This window comes from Salvelinus sp. IW2-2015, linkage group LG31 (genome assembly GCF_002910315.2).
Source record: "Salvelinus sp. IW2-2015 linkage group LG31, ASM291031v2, whole genome shotgun sequence".
Classification (NCBI taxonomy): domain Eukaryota; kingdom Metazoa; phylum Chordata; class Actinopteri; order Salmoniformes; family Salmonidae; genus Salvelinus; species Salvelinus sp. IW2-2015.
Genome location: NC_036870.1, coordinates 10234595 through 10255931, shown reverse-complemented (window position 1 = coordinate 10255931; position 21337 = coordinate 10234595). Strand labels below are relative to the sequence as shown.

General features: G+C 42.0%; 2 protein-coding genes across 4 annotated transcripts; both read right to left on the bottom strand.

Moving 5' to 3' along the window:
- Window positions 1-494: 494 nt before the first annotated feature.
- Window positions 495-15065, bottom strand: LOC111955646 (histone H3-like centromeric protein A). Of its 2 annotated transcripts, XR_011474474.1 has the most exons (7): window positions 14964-15065; window positions 11375-11546; window positions 9508-9638; window positions 8953-9034; window positions 3718-5389; window positions 2810-3008; window positions 495-2516 (listed from the first exon to the last, which is right to left on the bottom strand). XR_011474474.1 is itself a non-coding variant. In XM_070436306.1 (5 exons), the coding sequence occupies exons 2-5, from the start codon at window positions 11496-11498 to the stop codon at window positions 5268-5270; spliced, it is 459 nt and encodes a 152-aa protein (XP_070292407.1). In that variant the 5' UTR covers window positions 11499-11546; window positions 14964-15065; the 3' UTR covers window positions 3512-5267. The 2 variants fall into 2 exon arrangements, 1 of the variants encoding a protein (XP_070292407.1); XM_070436306.1 differs by lacking the exons at window positions 495-2516; window positions 2810-3008 and having other exon boundaries at window positions 3512-5389.
- Window positions 15066-15143: 78 nt separating this feature from the next.
- On the bottom strand, window positions 15144-20279 carry LOC111955642 (proteasome subunit beta type-7-like). Of its 2 annotated transcripts, XM_023975881.3 has the most exons (9): window positions 20231-20279; window positions 18899-19123; window positions 17387-17480; window positions 17185-17282; window positions 16880-17020; window positions 16523-16638; window positions 16226-16284; window positions 15993-16144; window positions 15144-15872 (listed from the first exon to the last, which is right to left on the bottom strand). In XM_023975881.3, exons 2-9 carry the CDS (start codon window positions 18961-18963, stop codon window positions 15761-15763), a joined length of 837 nt encoding a protein of 278 aa, XP_023831649.1. In that variant the 5' UTR covers window positions 18964-19123; window positions 20231-20279; the 3' UTR covers window positions 15144-15760. The 2 variants fall into 2 exon arrangements, with proteins under 2 accessions (XP_023831649.1, XP_070292404.1); XM_070436303.1 differs by lacking the exon at window positions 20231-20279 and having other exon boundaries at window positions 18899-19424.
- Window positions 20280-21337: the final 1058 nt, after the last annotated feature.

Here is a 21337-nt window from a genome sequence, read left to right as displayed (position 1 = left end):
CTTCCTGAGCGGTATGACGGCTGCATGGTCCCATGGTGTTTATACTTGCGTACTATTGTTTTTATAGATGGCCGTGGTACCTTCAGGCGTTTGGAAATTGGTCCCAAGGATGAACCAGACTTGTGGAGGGCTACAATTGTTTTTCTGAGGTCTTGGCTGAATTCCTTTGATTTTCCCATGATGTCAAGCAAAGAGGCACTGAGTTTGAAGGTAGGCCTTGAAATACATCTACAGACACCTCCAATTGACTCAAATTATGTCAATTAGCCTATCAGAAGCTTCTAAAGCCATGACATCATTTTCTGGAAGCTGTTTAAAGGCACAGTCAACTTAGTGTATGTAAACTTCTGACCCACTGGAATTGTGATACAGTGAATRATCAGTGAAATAATCTGTCTGTAAACAATTTTGGGGAAAATGACTTGTGTCATGCACAAAGRAGATGTCCTAACCGACTTGCCAAAACTATACTTTGTTAACAAGAAATTTGTGGATTGTTTGAAAAACTAGTTTTAATGTAAACTTCCGACTCCAACTGTATACTTCCATTAGTTAATACAGACCATTTAATAAAATACAAAGACCTCATATTGTCATATTTGGGGTGGGGTTGGGTTATTTGATCTTGCACATACACATTTCCTGGCACTTACTGTGCACAATATAAATCACAAACACCTATACATCTCGTTATTGATTACTGCATTGTTGGGTTTAGAGCTTGCAAGAAAGGCATTTCACTGTACTTGTGCACATGACATTGAACCTTGAAACTCTAAACTACGTGCACATACTGATATCATAACAACCATGACAAACTGTGGAACAAAACAAGGAGTCACAAGGAATAATCCTAAAATGCTTAAATTTACCATAGCATTATTATATACTGAACAAAAATAAACTCAACATGCAACAATTTAAAGGATTTTACCGAGTTCAGGAAATCAGTCAATTTAWATAAATTGGGCCCTAATCTATGAATTTCCCCACWGGGGAGCCAGGCCCAGCCAATCAGAATGAGTTTTCCCCCCACAAAAGGTCTTTATAACAGACAGAAATACCCCCCCTCAGACGATCCTGCAGGTGAAGAAGCCGGAAGTGGAGGTCCTAGGCTGGCGTGGTTACACATGGTCGCAGTTGTAAGGCTGGTTGGACATACTGCGAAATTCTCTTAGACGACTTTGCAGGTGGCTTATGGTAGAGAAATTAACTTAACATTATCTGGGAACAACTCTGGTGGAAATTCCTGCAGTCAGCATGCCAATTGCACACTCCCTCAAATCTTGAGACATCTGTGGTATTGTGTTGTGTGACAAAACTGCATATTTTAAAATMGCCTTTTATTGTCCCCAGTACAAGGTGCACCTGTGTAATGATCATGGTGTTTAATCAGCTTCTTGATATGCCACACCTGTCAGGTGGATGGATTATCTTGGTAACTGAGAAATGTTCACTAACAGGGATGTAAAAAATTTGTGCACAGCATTTGAGAGAAATAAGCTTTTTGTGCATATAGAACATTTCTGGGATTTTGTATTTCAGCTCATGAAACATTTGATTGATATATAGCCAAGCTATCATTGCTCATTGTGTATTTATTCCTCATGTTATTTCTTCTATTATAATTTATTGTATTTTGCATTGTTGGGAAGGGCCCGTAAGTAAGCATTTCACTGTTAGTCTACAACTGTTGTTTATGAAGCATGTGACAATTAACATTTGATTTAGTACCAGGTCAAACCCCCCTCTGCCTCCAGAAAACCCTGAATTCTTCGGGGCATGGATTCTACAAGGTGTGGCGTTCAAACGTTGCTCAATTGGTATCAAGGTACCTAACGTTTGCCAGGAAAACATTTCCCACACCATTACACCACTGCCACCAGCCTGTATCGTTGACACCAGGCAGGATGGGGCCATGGACTCATGCCGTTTACGCCACAACAGGAACTTGGATTCGTCAGACCAGGCAATTTTTTCCCACTCCTCAATTGTCCAGTGTTGTTGATCGCGTGCCCACAGTTCCACACACACCATTGTTATACCGCGCTGTCATTTGCCTGTTTGTCGCCCGCTGTTTTCGACCACAGGACTGCCGCTGACTGGATGTCTCTTGTTTGTTGCACCTTTGTCGGTAAACCCTAGACACTGTTGTGCATGAAAAGCCCAGGAGGCCGGCCATGTCGACGATACTGGAACAGGTGCGCCTGGCACCAACGATTATACTGCGCTCAAAGTCGCTTAGTTCACTCGTTTTGCCCATTCTGAAGTTCATTTGAACAGTAACCGAATGCCTTGATGCCTGTCTGCATGCTTTATATAGCAAGCCACATGACTCACTGTCTGTAGGAATMAACCATTTTCAGAAACAGGATTGTGTACCTAATAAACTGTGTATGTGCTGCCGCTGACAGGAAAAGCATTCGGGGTGAAAGGTCAGATCACCAGACCTCATGACCATTGCTGACYACGGCATTGGCTGGGAGCAGCCGGCGCATCGTCCCACACTGAATAACCTGGCCAGGTAGAGAAATACGATCAGTTAGCGCTCATTATTCTTGAACAATACGAGGCCAGAGCAGGTCTTTTACAACATTAACATCCASTTAAGGAAATCACCTTCGACGGAAGAGAAAAGTGTACAAATAGAAGATTGCCAGTAGCCTACAGAGTAGTACAGCACAAGAAAATGAAGATGGGACCAAAACAACCAAATGGGTAGTCTGGTGCAGATAAGTACATTAGGTAGAGGGAGATTCAAATCAACCAGAGCAGAGGTTTGTAAAGTGGGTGAAGACTGTTGAGTCACCTGCAGTAGTCCTGCTGGCAGTAGATGCTGCCGTCACGGCAGTAGAGTGAGGTGCGTCTTGAGCTCACACTGACATTGGCTACAGCGGAGACACGCCGCGTGCCATGCCCGCCCGGCAGCCAATAGGAGAAAGCGGTTGCAAACACACTCCCTGCAGCTGGCACACACCAGTGGCTCCTGCTATGCCTGTAGCTGGAGACTGCAAAGCAAGAATAGAAAGGTAATTCCTGGGTTCAAGGGCTCTGTTCTAATACTTTACAAAGGCATCCCTCCCTCCTCTCTTACTTGAGGTAATCACAGATTTGACATGATAAGCTGACTCATGTCAGATCAATGATTAACATTGGTAATTCAACAGGGCCATGAAGAGACATTTCAGGCCATTTGGAGGCCACTCTATAAAAAGAGACACACATTTCCTGGTTATCCTGCGATTACTATTCCTTCCATCAAARAATCATGCGCACATGCATGTTAATTATGATGTAGTCAGACACTCACTACTGGAGCAGTGCAAAAAAGGAGCAGAGCTTCTCTTTATGCGAAGCTTGCAAATCAAGGTCTATTCATAAAAACCCATAGAAAACACATGGCGTGTAGGGCCCCTGGGTCAGCATTGAGGCTGTTCTCACACCACTAGATTGTAAAAAAAAATACTATCAAAATGTAATCATATTTGGTCAAGAATTAATCCAATTCCCAAATTTGTTTAATTCAGATACAATGTCTGTTTAGGAATGTTAATAAAAAATATTTGATCGCTCACAAACCTGGGGCATATGCTATTATATAGGCCCCTTCTACAGGAGTGTATGGGTTTCAGCCAACTCCTTTGACTATTGGCCGTCAGAAACGTCTGGGACCAGGCTACAGACAAACATAATTGGTTCCGGCTAGCTGGGGCTTACACTTGCTATGGAATTCTCCTCTCCTGACTGGCTGCTCCCTTGGTTCACAGACCCCTCCCCCTTGTCACCATGGAGGCTGCCATACAATAAGCCCTCCAGGGTGCTGCTCTGGTGACACCATGATTGCCCTTGTGGCAGAGGGGGAAAAGAGGGATGTGGATCACATCAAATAACAATAAGACATTTAAAGAGTTCTTGTTTATTCATTACACAACTTCATTAAGTTTATTTCTAACACTATCCTTGCAGTGGATACTTCCATCTCCAATCCTAAAATGCACCTTTAACAAACATTTACAATACATTCTTATTCCATGTTGTTTACTTGCATGTATTGCTCTTACCATTGCTATTCAATGAATTGGCTTGACTAGACTCAAGAGCATAAAATTGTCTTACCTGATGTGTTGATGGCCCGAAAGAATCCACTTATTTTGGAACCATGAATAATATCCTCTTTAAAATGACATTAAATGTACATTATGGCACTTGAATAAAACAGTACTATTCTCTGTCCATGTGAATACATGAACACCTACTCTTTGACTCAAAAAAATCCTCGCCATTAAAGGGATGCTACGCAAAAACAGTGTTCCCACTTGTCTGTAGTCGTTCAACTGCTGCGCCGTTTAAACATCTAACTCTCTAAATGTTGTCCGGTGTGTTTCGCAGTCACAAGTGATGCCCTAGCACACCTGTAAACAGGACCATCTGAAGCTGTTCAAGGCAGGTGTGAGAAGATGATTGGCTGCCTGCTGGGAAAGCTTGTAGATCAGGCTGTCCCAAGGGACCAATTAAAAAAGGGGAGCCAAAAGGGGCATCTGGCAACACCACACCATCAGATGAAGACAAAAGGCGGTGGATGAAACCACATGCACACCAACGCCACAGAGACATGTTAAAATTGGGCATGACAAATAACAGGTTAACATGAAAGAAACTAATGTCCAGGTTCTAAGGAATGGATCTGTAGTGGTACAATAACCCTTCATTAWAATAGTCCACTACATGTAATTCTATGATTTTATCCCTGCACATATGAAACAGAGGTATACAAATGTGAGCCATTTCTAATTGTTTTCGTACCGAATAAAAACATTTATTTAAATCCAACATGAAAACAATTTATCAAAAAATTATTTACAAAAAATCTAATATTTACAGATTTTACCAGTATACTAACTTGGCTTAGGTACCACGAGGCCCAAAACACAGATGAACTAAAGCAGTATACCCAACACAGTGTTTTTCCTTCACAATGTACCAAAAAATATGTTTCTAAATGCAAAACATTGGTCAACAGTCTTTGCCTGAGTTAGCATTTTGTTATAGAATATACTGAGGTTATAACTGGCATGAACATAATGCATGTATGTTTGGGGCAAATTAGGTCCACTAATGCTTTGCATCAAAACATAGCATTGTTAGGTCCTCAACACCCCATGGTCCATGATCCAAGGTCACCTTGGCTGAGCTTGAGTAAAAAAAAAAAAAAAAAAGAGAGGCTACAACAGACCTCATCCCAAGCCAAACTGCTCATCTGAGCATTCTCAGAGATCATCCACTCCTCGAATTCGCCGGGCAAGCTGAATGTCACGGGGGAACAGCGTTACACGCTTGGCGTGTATGGTACACAAGRAGGCGTCGGAAAACAGTAAAACGAGGAAAGCCTCTGCAGCCTGGAAGAGAAATAATGGTGTCAAACAATGACCAGCAAACGTTCATATTGACAACACCATTAATAGAGATACAAAAAATGCAGAGGGGATTTTTTATTTATTGCCGATATGTAAAAAATACAAATAATAATAAGAATGTGTACTATGATGTTGTTAATCATTTTAAACTGTAAGAAGGGTTTAGAGCAGGGGTCTCCAACATGTCGATCACGAGCTACCAGTAGCTGCAATGTTCCACCACAAACTGTCAAAACAAATCTCACAAGTACCAGACACCGCAAACTCCCAGCTACAGTCGWATGAAAAGGTTTGGGCACCCCTCTGAGGCTGCATCATAATTTACTCTGTCGTCACAGAAAATGATCACAGTGGCATGCCATTAATTTTCTAATAAAAGCTGAGTACTGGGGTATTGTCCAGACAAAGATTTTTAGTGTAGCAATATTAAGTTGTATGAAATTAAATCAATGTGAAAATAGGCTATGCAAAAATGTGGGCACCCTTGTCATTCTGTTGATTTGAATACCTGTAACTACTTAGCACTGATTAATTGGAACACACAATTGGTTTGGTGAGCTCATTAAGCCTTGAACTTCATAGACAAGTGCATCCAATCATGAGAAAAGGTATTTAAGGTGGCCAATTGCAAGTTGTTCTCTTTGACTCTCCTCTGAAGAGTGGCAACATGGGGGCCTCAAAACAACTCTCAAATGACCTGAAAACAAAGATTGTTCAACATTATGGTTTAGAGGAAGGCRACAAAAACCCATCGCAGAGATTTAAGATGTCTGTCCACTGTGAGGAACATAGTGAGGAAATGGAAGACCACAGGCATAGTTCTTGTTAAGGCCAGAAGTGGCAGGCCAAGTAAAATATCGGAGAGGCAAAGGCGAAGGATGGTGAGAACGGTCAAAAACAGCCCACAGACCACCTCCAAAGACCTACAACATCATCTTGCTGCAGATGGTGTCACTGTGCATCGTTCAACAATTCAGCGCACTTTGCACAAGGAGAATCTGTATGGGAGAGTGATGCGGTAGAATCCTTTTCTGTACACACGCCACAAACAGAGTCGCTTGAGGTATGCAAATGCACATTTGGACAAGCCAGCTTCATTTTGGAATAAGGTGCTGTGGACTGATGAAACAAAGATTGAGTTATTTGGTCATAACATGGGACGTTATGCATGGCGGCAAAAGAACACAGCGTTCCAAGAAAAACACTTGCTACCCACAGTAAAATTTGGTGGGGGTTCCATCATGCTGTGGGGCTGTGTGGCCAGTACCGGTACTGGGAATCTTGTTAAAAGTTGAGGGTCGCATGGATTCCACTCAATATCAGCAGATTTCTTGGGAATAYTGTTGAAGAATCAGTCACAAAGTTGAAMTTACGCCGGCGCTGGATATTTCAACAAGACAACGACCCAAAACACTGCTCAAAATCTACCCGGGCATTTATGCAGAGGAACAAGTACAATGTTCTGGAATGGCCATCCCAGTCCCCAGARCTGAATATCATTGAGAATCTGTGGGATGYTTTGAAGCGGGCTGTCCATGCTCGGCAACCATCAAACCTAACTGAACTGGAGATGTTTTGTAAGGAGGAATGGTCCAAAATACCTTCATCCAGAATCCAGACACTCAGAGGCTATGGGAAGCTTCTAGAGGCTGTTTTTTTAGCAAAAGGAGGCTCTACTAAATATTGATGTGATTTTTCTATTGGGGTGCCCAAATTTATGCACCTGTCTAATTTTGTTTTGATGCATATTGCACATTCTGTTAATCCAATAAACCTAATTTCACTACTGAAATATTACTGTGTCCATCAGTTATTTGATAGATCAAAATMAAATTGCTGATCCAAACACCCAATTATTTATAAATGGAAATCATGGAAATTGTCAGGGGTGTCCAAACTTTTTCATACGACTGTATTATTTAACCAACGCAACATTATCCCCCACCGTTAGCCACTATTGGCTTAAAAAGCCAAACTTAAACACAATATATGCCAATTAATTTCCAGCAATATTGCCCCTTTTTCCCCCCGGTGTGGTGCGGGGCTTTGTATATCACTCCATGTGTAGCCACTGCCACTTGATGTGATAACTGTCTTGTGGGTTGACAGAAATACTTTRCCAGAAACCTTCTCAATTGAATGTTAACTGCAAAGTAGGCTTACCTGGCAGAAGTATATAATGAGAAATTCTATCATTTATTTGTTATTTGCAAACTTTGCCATGAAATAGACAGCWGCAGTACAGAAACATCACTAGACCGGCACACTAGATGCGCATTTAAAAAGGGCCAGATGTGCAATTAAAGGGGAATTAKACACAAATCAATTCATACCAACAACAAAAACAAAATTTCTGATGTGATTTAAACATTGACTCAGAACATCAATTTAAAAATAAATCTAAAAACAGTCAAATTAAAAAAGAAAATTCATCCGATTTTATAGTGCCCCACTTGAGTTTTATTTAACCATTATTTTTTGAAAACAGTATATTGACAGGAAACATAGCCCTTGACGAAAATGTAACTATCTGTTCTGAGGATGTGAGGACGACGGTCCATACGTTAAAAGGACTAACATGTCAACTACAGAACTAAGCCAACATCAGCGTGAGCTTTGGTTGCGAATGGTATGAACTTTGAACTCTTATTCACAACAGAAGTGATCCCTCCTAGCCGTTGAGTTAGCAACAGCAGCTGCAAACGAGGGCTAGAACAGACAGAGTATCCCGTATACCACACAACGACGTTACTACAACGTATCCAATTGACCACCAGAGACATTCTTCAAAGGACAAAGGACTCGGTTGGGCAACACAGCCTCCGATCTACCACCAACCTACCGAAGTGCAGCTCAGAGTAAATATTTATTGCATTTTCCTTTTCCAAATGGGCGGTAATTTAGAATGCATAAGATACTGCATTTACGATAGCACAGCTTCGCCCTTTGATCCTCAGTCTTCCCGCTCTTTCACTCAAACCCAGACCCTTTTCTTTTGTGTAACTAGCTGTCATATCTGTTCCGCCCGCTAGGGACGTTTTCCTTTATGATGTAATTTGTAATCAAGGTATGATTCATTCTGTGTATATGTAATTCTGTGTGATTAGTTAGGTATTTAGTAAATAAATAATTAAACCCAATTTTGGTATTGCTGATTCAACTTGTTAGCCAGGGTTCGTGAAGATAACCAAGCATTTACAATTTCAGATGAGACTGAAATAAGGTGACGATTAATATTGACTGCTATTGAGTTAAAATATTACTAGGTCTTTAGAGTTTATTCGGAAGATAACAGCTCTATAAATATTTTTTGTGGTGCCCCGACTCTAGTTAATTACATTTACATGATTGCTCAATCAGGTAATATTATTACGGAGAAACGATTTTATAGAATAGCATGTCATTCACTTAATCCGGCATAGCCAAAGACACGACACTTGTTTCATTTTTATAAAGTAGCTCACATGCTAGAAAATGTTGGAGACCCCTGGTCGAGAATTGATATAACAGTTATTCAAATAAGCACAGAAGTGGGAACCAACATACCTCCTGCAAGCCAGAAGAGCGTTCACCTGCCATCTCATGAAGTCCCTGCTATAATTCTGGCACACTTCCCGAACCTGCGTAGACAACCTGAGTAAACAACCTTGCAATTCACTGCTGCGCCAATTCTGTCATTTTGCAATGATTTTGTCCAACTTGTCAAGAAAATGCACTGACAAGGGATGTCTGGTGACGTGACTTAATTGGTCCAAATTGCAAACCCCCTTATTGTAGTGCAGTGATTGGTCAGTTGCGTGAGTAATATTGCGATGATTTGACTGTTGTATGCGGTAATAGTATGGTGATTGGTCAAATATGCAAGCTCTCGGATAATATGCGGGGAACTGTTGATTTTGCAACCAAAAAAAGGGTAAAGTTCACAGGGCTAACTATGCATTATCAACAAGTAATGTATTGTCAGACAGTGGCAGCATCCATCTAGGAATGTAAGGTGACTATAGACAAAATGGTGGTTATAAAATCGGTTCGCAGGAGCCATGTGCTAACCAACCTCTACCAGACAAGAAGGACAGAACCAGGGGTATCGTACCAGGCGTGCAAACGGTCTCTTGCGCAAAAGCAAGTCAGTGCTCTTCTGGTACTTGCGAATTTCCATCAGAGCTCGGGTGCCAGGGCGAAACCTTCTCTTTTTTCGCAGGGAGGGAGCTGGACCTGCAGAGGCTAGAGGGACCCAGATCATCTTTACACAATGAGAAAGAACCTTATATTTCTTCATTGGAACACTTTCAACTAGTGGTCACATACAGTGCATTCATAAAGCATTCAGACCCCTTCCCGTTTCCCACATTTTGTTATGTCAGAGCCTTTTTATTTTTTTATTATCCTCATCTACACACAATACCCATAATGTCAAAGCAAACCTGTTTTTTTATACATGCAAATGTATTAAAATAAAAAAACATAAATACCTTATTTACATAAATATTCGACCCTTTGCTATGAGACTTGAAATAGAGCTCAGGTGCATCCGGTTTCCTTTGATCATCCTTGAGATGTTTCTACAACTTGATTGGAATCCACCTGTGGTATATTCATTGATTGGACATGATTTGGAAAGGTACACACCTGTCTATATAAAGGCCCCACAGTTGACAGTGCATGTCAGAGCAAAAACCAAGCCATGAGCTCGAAGGAATTGTGTGTAGAGCTCCGAGACAGGATTGTGTCGAGGCACAGATCTGAGAAAGGGTACCAAAACATTTCTGCAGCAATTGAAGGTCCAACATTCTTAAATGGAAGAAGTTTGGAACAACCAAGACTCTTCCTAACGCTGTCCGTCCAAACTGAGCAATCGGGGGAGAAGGGCCTTGGTCATGGAGGTGACCAAGAACCCGATGGTCACTATGACACAAGCTCCAGAGTTCCTCTGTGGAGATGGGAGAACCTTCCAGAAGTACAACAATGTCTGCAGCACTCCACCAATCATGCCTTTAWGGTAGAGTGACCAGACGGAAGTCACTCCTCAGTAAAAGGCACATGAAAGCCCGCTGGAGTTTGCCTAACTGCACCTAAAGGACTCTCAGACCATGAGAAACAAGATACTCTGGTCTGATGAAACCAAAATTGAACTCTTTGACGGGAATGCCAAGTGTCACGTCTGGAGGAAACCTGGCACCATCCCTACGGTGAAGCATGGTGGTGGCAGCATCATGCTGTGGGGATGTTTTTCAGTGGCAGGGACTGGGAGACTAGTCTGGATCGAGGGAAAGATGAACGGAGCAAAGTACAGAGAGATCCTTGATGAAAACCTGCACCAGAGCGCTCAGGACCCCAGAATAGGGAGTAGGTTCACCTTCTAACAGGACAACAACCCTAAGCACACAGTCAAATCAACGCAGGAGTGGCTTCGGGACAAGTCTCTGAATGTCCTTGAGTGGCCCAGCCAGAGCCCAGACTTGAACATCTCTGGAGAGACCTGAACATAGCTGCGTAGCGACGCTCCCCATCCAACCTGACAGAGCTTGAGAGGATCTGCAGAGAAGAATAGGAAACTCCCCAAATACTGGTGTGCCAAGCTTGTAGCGTCATACCCAAGAAGACCCGAGGCTGTAATCGCTGCCAAAGGTGATTCAACAAAGTGCTGAGTAAAGGGTGAATACTTGTGTAAATGTATTATTTCCATTTTTTAAATAATTTTATACATTTGCAAAAATGTCTAAAAACCTGTTTTTTGCTTTGTCATTATCGGGTATTGTGTGTAGATTGATGAGGGATAATAAAAATAAAAATAAATCATTTTAGAATAAGGCTGTAATGTAACAAATTGTGGAAAAAGTCAAGGTCTGAATACTTTCCCAATGCACTGTCCATAGCTAAACAAAAACAGTTTGCTTCAGTGTAAGCATTGAGAAGCCATGAGTCCAACCCACATTCCCCCTTCTCCCTATTCTCCTCACCTGATGGTCCGCTCAGCCGTGGTGCCTTTGATGTTGAAGCAGTCGCGTTCGAGGCTGGAGGCCGACGCTTGGGTATTGCACCCTTGCGCCGGTTTGCAGAACTGTCAGGATCGCGACGAGGCATCCTCCAATACTAGTTCACAAAACAGCGTCAATGAACCCAAACGGTTGCCTGATAGTGAAGAGGAGATAGAGAAAAGTAAATGCGTTGTGACTTGCTCCAGTATTGACCATATAGGTTTGCATGGTCTTCGTCATTAATCTTGCATGTCATCACACACACACACACACACGACCCTCTTTTAGCCATATGGTGTATATTGGAAAAGAAGAATAGAAAGGGTTGGACTCAAAATGCATACTGAAAAAATGACAGAGGTGTCAAACTCATTCCACAGAGGTCCTGAGTATCTACTCGTTTTTGTTATTCCCCTTTCAAAATTGTGTCCAATTAAACCCTAGACAACCAGGTGAAGGTAGTTCCGAACTAATTAATTAACTTAATTGATTAATCAAGTACAAGGGATGAGTGAAAACCCGCAGACACTCAGCCCTCCATGGAATGAATGAGTGAGGGGGTTCAATTAAGCTCGACCGAGCTTACTGGTAGGCGTGTTTTACACCGGCTGAAAGAGTATCGTATTCGATTTGGAACCGGGCTGCCTACCAGGAGTGAGCCAGGTGCTCCTCTGTCCGACAGCGAATTCGGTTCAAAACAAAAGTGACATAATTATGCATGTGTAATAATACATTTTATATAGCGCTTTTCAGTACAAAAGGGGTGGCAGGTAGCCTAGTGGTTAGAGCGTTGGGCCAGTAACTGAAAGGTTGCTAGATCGAATCCCTGAGCTGACGAGGTAAAAATCTGTCGTTCTGCCCCCGAACAAGGCAGAAATGATCCATTTCTACATTACCCTCCAGACTGATCACATCAATAAGTAACACATTGACATGATCCATTTCTACATTACCTCCAGACTGATCACATCAATTAGTAACACATTGACATGATCAGTTTCTACATTACCCCCCAGACTGATCACATTGACATGATCCATTTCTACATTACCCTCCAGACTGATCACATCAATAAGTAACACATTGACAAGATCCGTTTCTACATTACCCCCTACTGTTCCTAGGCCATCATTGTAAATAAGAATTTGTTCTTAACTGACTTGCGTAGTTAAATAAAGGAGAAAAAAGTTGAATCTCAAAGTCTCTTAAAAAACAACATGTGTCCGTTCTTGGGTGATGGTCTTCAACAGCATTAGATGATAGGCAGTTCAGAAAAGTAGTATCTTGAGCGGATGGAGCATAGATGGAGCAGCCAGGGAGGTAGGTAGAAACATCTGACAAACAGGCCACGGAGCTCTTCATCGGGCACGTCGTCTTTGATGTTCACAGCTCCTTCTCCGTAGGCAAGCTGGATCGTCCACTACTGAAATGTAGGACCCACCTGGGTGATGCTTCAGCGACTGTAAAAGCGGCAGTATAACCACTACTCCTCAGCAGTAGTCTGGAAAAGCCRCCTACGAGGCGAGCCTCTGCATCGCCTCACACCGCTGTCCACTTCCCTCTAAGAACCAGGGCAGTTGGCCAAAAAGCTGATGCTGTTGATCTGGTGTTGCTGCATCATTAAAATCACACTATATTAGCTAGCCAAGCCAAAACAAGTTATCAAAAACAAAGAAGGTTGATTTAAAAATGCAGTAAAAAAACACAAAACATGTACCATATTTACAGAGCTCTCTGCCATGGCTACTTCGGGTCACCATGACAAACACTGAATTATTGTAGTAGGATTCTTTACTCACATGCAAAAGTGATTGCTGAGAAACYATTTATCTGCCTTCCCAACTTTTTATTTTTTTATTAAAACATTTATGGAAAAGASATATATGTTTCAGGACGATGCACCATGGAGCCTTGTTGACATTAACGAGCAACGCAGATTACTTTTATATTTAATAAGGGRGCTCCTCCCTCCCCGCTTTCGCCGGTGACGTGACGGGCCATAGCCCGGTGTACCCCGGGCCAGATTCATCAAACCCCCTCAGTGACACGCGGGCCCAAGGTTAGGTAGGGTTTAGAGTAGGATTGTCTCAAGGGTCCCACTTAGCATCTACCATGGTCTGGTAACTCTGGCTGTGTCATGTTGGGCTCAGGCATGACATCGTGGGGTCACGTTCAAGGGAGTGTTCTGATAGGTGCAACGTTCTTCACTACATCTGAACGTTCTGAAGATAAGCAATCTGTTATACAGAAAACATACAACGGATGGGTCGTGTCCTGGATGCTGATTGGTTAAAACCGCATTCCAGCCAGTGTCTGTTCCACAAGTTACCACCATRTAAAGCTGACATTTAAATGCCTATTTAATRTGTTCCATCTCYCTGCAAAATCCACTGTCTCAACAGCCCAGCKKGGCAATTTATAAACTTGATCTCCACTATAAAAAGCATCTAGACATTATCTCCCATMTCTGTTAGACTAGCAGACTGACAGCAAGGTTTATAAAACATCTGCTGTTAAAGTTAACAGCAGATGTTTTATAAACCTTGCTGTCAYTCTCTCCGACATTTGCAAAACTGTTTCAATATTGAAATTCCATCTACAGTTGTCACTAATGAAAGAGTTGGGACGAGGCAGAGGCAGCGTTTCTTAGCCAGTCGAAATCATGAACAGCTGTTATAATTATTAAGGATATATACAAAGAAATGTCTACAGAAAACAGTTAAAACTAAAGGCAGCTAGATGTCTGTATTTCCAGTTTGAAGTGATTGRAGTAGCTGTGTTGTTGGCTAGCTCCTCAGAACAGTGACCTGTCAAGAGAGCGCATTTTCTATGCCAGGCGAAATCGCGCATCATTAGCTCATTCTTATGGACCTATCCAAATAAATGTCGCTAGAAAASAGCTTAAACAAACGCAGCTACTTTGCTGTTATTCTGGRTGCAATGTTTGACATGACRAAGTTAGCCGTAGTTGTAGACTAGCTAGCATGCAAGGGATACGAACGTTGRCAGCCAGTATGGAACATTTTGAACGAACTACTGGYTCACGTCCATAGATACAGAACAAAAAGACTTAACGAATGGCTTACGTCTCTAAAAACCAAACCGATAGAAGGAACGATCAGCGAATTGACTTTCTCATGGAAGTATGAGTGCCTTCTTCAAAATAACCTTTGGGCATTATCACTTAACGTTAAGTATCTGAACGTTCTGTAACGTTGCACCGTCCTGAAGATGCCTCTGAACTCAACCAGGGCCAAACTGGAAACAATGAAAAACCGCATTTACTCAAAAGGTAACAAGCAGATAGCCAACTCGCCACAAACGACTTACATTAACTAGTTATCTAGCTAGCATCGGGTTGAACCCAGAGAATTGTAAATCAAGAATTAAAAAACGGCAACTGGCACGTTCATTTTAAGGAGGTAAGAAAGCTAACGTTACGTAACTAGTTATTCATAGAGCTTTTCATCTACTAAATTAGCTAGCTACATTGAACAAGCATGCCACCGCTAACTAAGCAAACCATACAGAGCTAGCATTACTTTTGAACGTGTCGAAATTCCACACTTACCAGCCGATACAAATTTTGTGTGAAGAGCTTTTTGTCAACAATGCACCAAAGACTAAARCTCTCCCTGAACCAACGTGACCGAAATTCAAACGACGCTGTTTGGTATCGGTCTCCTTGCAGAGCCAATGAGATGTATCGATAGGCGTACGGAAACGCCTTGTTTACCGTTACTCCAATGGGTGGTGTTAGAGAAAATGAAGCTGCTTGTTTATTGGACAAGTCAGTCAGCTCGAGTATGTGATTTAACATGACATTATCGTAGTGTCACAGATACAGCAATGAGCCAGATATTTCACCGGACGTARAAATGTGAAGCATGGTTGGTTATAAAAATATTAACAGTAACAGCATATCTAGCAGTAGTATGTCATACTCTAGTAATATAACAAAATAGCTTGTAATAGTAAAAACAATTATACAGACAAAATTAACAGATTCAGGTGTGGGGTTATCAGTGACTGTTGTACTATTGCATGCATGTTCTGGTAGAAACAGGGCTGCCCAACCCTCTTCCTGGAGATCTACTGTCCTGTAGGTTCAGTCCAACCCTAATTCAGCATATCTGATTCAGCTAGTTAAGGTCTWGTTGAGCAGCTAATTGGTAGAATCAGGTGTGTTAAATTAGGGTTGGACTGAAAACCRACAGGACTGTAGATCTCCAGGAAGGTTGGGCAGCCCTGTGCTAATAGGTTTAAAAAAAACATCTAAATGCATTAATTGTATTTTGGTAGTAAGTAWTTTTACTAATGAGTTTTGGAATTCATGTGGGTTTGATAATGCCTGCAGCAGCATACATTTTACTGAGTGTCCATAAGRTGAATTGATTCATCAACGACGTTCAGAGGCAGGGGTGTGACCGTCTTTGTTAAAACTGCAGTGGTGCCAGGCTTGTACTTGTACTGTCCTTCTCTGGAAATGGGCAAAGAGAAAGGAAAGATTTACAGTATATTGTAATTCACATTATGAATAATCAAGTAATAATCACACAATTGTGTTGGTTGTAGCCCAGTAGAAACTTGTATGGCTCACTTTTTCCCCTTCTGGGCAGGTTGGTCATAGCCCCTAAGGTACTGAACCCCTGCCTGAGTGATGACACACAGGTCCACGTTACTGCCAGAGCCCAAGTCACAGAAAATKCCAGCCYCAATGGCATCCCGCACCAGCTTTTTAGCCTCATCTAGCTGAGCAAGATAGACAGATAAGACAGGTGAGCAATAGATTGTATGAAATGAACTGTTCAATGGTAAATAACTGCATCTCACCTCCATGTTTGGTCTGTATCTGTCTTCAAAGATAGAAATAGCTGCACCTGCTCCTGAACCTGCAAATACAACAGCAGTACTGTTACCTTTATCTAATGTTTCAATATTCAATACAACTTACCATTAGAAGCTCTTCCCACGGCCCAGATGAAGTATTTGATGGCAGATGATTACCAAAGACAAACAATACAGGCATCTATCMGATTATGCTGGACTGAAACACAAGGACATGGTGCAAAAAAAGTCTCCATCGCTGACAAAGTCAAGCATTGACTAGATAAAAAGTGAGATCAATACCCATAGTAAGGAATGGTAGTTTGTCATAGGAGCCGTGTGGGTAGACACTGTAGAGGTGAGCGCCAGTCACATCCACACCTCCAACAATCAGAGAGGCGCCAATATGTCCCTGGTACCTGGAATGGAAGCATTGCAGATGCCACAATTCAGGTGGAGAGCTACAATGTAATAGCATCATAATGTTTGTGATAAAATTGTAATCAAATGAGGGATTTGATATTGATGAAGGCACTATTGTGGCAGTTTTCTATTATGGCCTGGAAAGTAACTAGATTGTCAGCATTCAAACAATGTTATGAGAATGGCCACTGTAGATGTCTTATTTTCCCATCGTCACAAACTCATTCATGCTCTCACCTGAAGAGCATCTGTTTCAGTTGTCGGGTAACCGTGACAACAAGGGGAGGGCGTCCTGTGCTTAGTGAGTGCAGCTCCACATTGGATGACATCATCTGAGTGGTGACTTCTGCATCTGCAGCCACACCTGCTCCACAACAGCTACAATAAAAATGGATTAGTGGGTGAAACATGGTGGTTCAAATAGACTTCAACGAAAGCCCCAGTCTGTGCATACCATTGTACAGGGGCTGATGCTCAACTACATATGGGTTAAACAAGCTACACTATTATACTGTACAAGGTGTATTCTTTGTGGCACTTACTAGATGTTGGGTGCAATGTAGTGGATCTTCATGCAATTCTTGTCAGCTACCACCATGTCATCAGTGGCTCTTGTGTCAGCTCCAAGTATCACCCCATCCTGTGGAGGGAGGAAACGCAAACTATAATCATACTTTGTGCTGAGCTCAATCCTGAGACCACTACATCACAGTAAACGGAAAATGTGTAATGACTGATTCTCACCTTGAATACTATGCCAGCGATGGTGGTTCCAGTCTTCCTTGCCTTAGGAGAACTGTAACCAAGCTCTGACAAATTCCCCTCCAACACAGCATTCCTGCAGTGAGAACTTGTTATTATGCAATGTTGGGTATATTTAGAGAAGCTGGCTTTGTGTTGGCCTAAGCAGAGCCCGGCCGATCACTGGGTCCAAGCTTCCTGCCACCCAGGACCTCTATACAAGGCGGTYTCAGAGGAAGGCCCTAAAAATTGTCAAAGACTCCAGCCACCCTACTCAGACTTCTCTGCTACCGCACAGCAAGCGGTATTTTAGCGCCAAGTCTAGGTCCAAAAGGCTCTTTAACAGCTTCTGCCCCCAAGCCATAAGAATGCCGAACAGTTAATCAAATGGCTAACAGTACTATTTGCACCCACCCCCTTTTTATTTTACGCTGCTACTTGCGGTTTTATCTATGCATAGTCACTTTACCCCTACCTACATGTACATATTGGCTCAATTACCTCGACTAACCTGTTAACCACCGCACATTGACTCGGTACCCCCTGTATATAGCCTGGTTATTTTTCGTTACTTTAAAAAATATATACTTTATCGGGCCCCCCAAAAAACTGTCGGGCTATAAACCTAAGCCTACTAAAACCAGAAATTATTCAGGGAATCTTCCTCTGCTGTCTCTGCTAAAACTATTTACATGTTAACAATGTAGGCCTACAGTAATTATCCTGTTTTAAACTGCGATATTGTTAATTCTTTTTCTGCAGGTTCACAATTTTACACAAGCAGACAAATTGAATAAAATTCAGAAAATTAAAAGACAATTCTGCCACTWCTCAACCTCAATCTCCAACACCAAATCGGTCTACAAAAAAAATTGTTATTCGTCACACATATTTAGCAGATGTTATTGCGGGTGTAGTGAAATGCTTGTATAAACAGTGGGTTTCTATGATCTGTAGTTAAAAAGAAAGGTTCTAAAATTGTTTAATCGCAGGGTAGGATTAAAAGTAAAGTGATTTTCAAAACCTGCAACAAGGGAAGGTATTTTCTTGGTTTCCACATCCGTGAATCTGTGTTAGAAAATGTTTTAACTTGTCATCTGGTAGAACTTTATATATTTTTTCTACAAAACATAGAAAATGTGCCCTTTTCACATATGTTAGCTACTCCCACCAGCCTCCTTTGGACTATAGGAGGGTGGCCCATTGTATTTGGTGGAATAGAAAAAAATGGACCGAGTCAAACATGTGGTTGCCATATGTTTAATACCATTATAGCATTACAATCAGCCAGTCCTCGTATAGTTCCTCCCAAAAGCCTCTGGTTGACATTGGTATTGTGCTGAGATAATGAAAATTAGGTTGAAAAGTGGAGTTGCCCTTTAATTGTGCGCGAATTGTTATGGTCTTGACTCGAACCCCTGACATCCACCAAGAACTGTCACAATACATAATAAAAAATGAATTGCAGTAAATGTTTCTCAAATTACCTTATGGACCACTAAGAAAGGAACTCACCTGCGAGTGTTCTCAAAGGAAAAACCAGCGCTTTGAGGTTGGGGAGGTCGAGAATTATGGGGCATCTTCAATCAAGATGGGCYAACGAATCCACAACTCGAGAACCCTCAGGTGAAAGGAGAGCGTCTACTGCACTTTACTTTTCAACTCCTTTTACTTTGTTAAACGCTGTCACGGTAAACTGTCTCGGTTGGATGTGTCAGCGTTTCCTGGGGTGAACTTTCGCTTTCAATTTTAACACAGCCTCAGATTAATCCAAATACAGTATAGGACAGGGAGAACAACATTGTCATGGCTAGAAGGGTTACAGCTTTTGTCAAATTAACTTCAAAAGTAGTTTTATTTTTAAAATTTTAGCTAAGCCTTTTCCTAYACTTAATCCTGCTAACCTGCTACGTTAATTATGCTAACCTGCTGCGTAAATTCTAACTTGCTGCAAAAATCCAATCTGAAACTGTATCCCATCATGTCAAAACAGAACGAAATGAATTCTCAATGGCTGTTTGGCTGATAGMTATGGGATCATTGGGCGTCCCAATTCTGACTTCACGGTCCAGGTTTTGACGTCCCTACTCCATTAACGTGAAAATGGTAGCAAACAAGACAGCTAGTTAGCTAAATTGCCATACATGTTTAATGCTTTTTGACCTGTCCCCAAATTAATGTAATTGGTTCAGAGTTTGTTTTGATATTTTAACCTGCGTGTCGTGATCACGTTGTGTGGGGGGACAAAATAAATGTATGCACGATGGTGCAAGCTCGCAGCCGGTTTGAGTTCCGTATAACAGCTGACTACACCGAAGCAAGCGTTTAAAAATACATTTTGAGATCTACCCACACTGCTCGCCCGCGCCAACGAGCGTCTGCGTTGCCAAGGGCACCAAGGGCACGGAACCCAAACCGGCTGCCCACGTGACCAATGACAAATTAATAAAAACATCTGAATTGGGCTGCCTGTGCGTCAAAAGGCTAGCTAAAGACCACATTACCTCCAGTACACCTACCACTTCGCCGCCTCTTATCTATTACTGTAAAATAACAGATTGGGTAGGAGATAATGGACATGTCTGCAAAAACATGAGGGTAGCCTTTTGACTTTTTATTGAAAAAGTCTGTAGGCTTCTAATGGTAAAAAAATGTCACAGCTGAAAGACGCAGATGGTGAGAATGGGTGTCTTGGCACAGACAGAAATATTATATTAATGTAATGTAAAACAGAGGCGCAGGGTAAAAAGGGCAAACATACCCAAAATAAAAACTCAAAACGCTAGCTTTACACAATCGGCAAATAAGGGAAGTGCACAACAAATCCACATAATAGGAATTAAATACCTTGGTCGCCATACACCACAGTCATACAATATGCACAGTCAGTAACACATCTCTAGTGAGCCGTGCTGTTTGGTTGAAAGGGGACAAATGATTGCAGGTGGGGTATTTAAAGGGGTAGCTCCYCCTCTTTCAGGTGGACATGATTGTTCTTAACAAGCTTTGATGGAAGTGTGTGGCGACCAATGAGGGGAGGGCTCCCCTCCAGGTAGGCGGAGAGTGGGCGGGGTTTGTACAATTAACCTTTTTCCAAAAGGAGGACGGAGGAGAGAGGACGCAGGAGGTGAGCCAATCTAATTGATAAAAGGCCAGCGACTCTTTCATCCTTTCCACGTATACTATCTGACCGAGAGACATGACCACGGCATGCCGCACCACGTGCAATGAGAATAGAGGGCCCTATTGTGGCTTGATAAGGAATGTGAAGCAGAAGACACCACACTGATTTATGTCCCTTTTATGTTCAGTTCTTTCCCCTGCTCCAGAACGACAATTAGATTTGGTTTGGGGAAACTAATGTTGAAYCAGGCCCACATTCTGAGTTTAGGAATTCAACACTGGGAGCTGTCCATGTGCAAACAGAGTCCACAGTGTTCATAGGCTGTTCAGTTGAAGAACGTCTGCAASTAGGCCACTGTGCAATGGCATTGAGGGCAACATTGTAAAGGCTCCAATCAACAACAAAAAATACCAACATTTTACTAATGTTATTAATAATGGAGCAATAGCATGAGCTTTCCGTGATATTGACCTTCATAAAGAAAACAYAAAATGCATCATGACAAAAAAGAAACAACAATTTCCAATATTTAGGCCTTCTGCAAATCTCAACACCCATACCGACAATAATTGGTACGTGAATAATTGGTAAAGGAACCAAGATTTTCTTTGRTTAATGCCTTTATTGCCAAATTTGAGCTKTTTGCTAGAACAGAAATGCAGTATGCACATTTTTTTTCATGTCAGAGGCTGACCGATGTCCAGTGGATGGTGTTGGGTAGATCTCCATGCCTTCCAAGATCAGCAGACCGATGTCCAGTGGATGGTGTTGGGTAGATCTCCATGCNGATGGTGTTGGGTAGATCTCCATGCCTTCCAAGATCAGCAGAC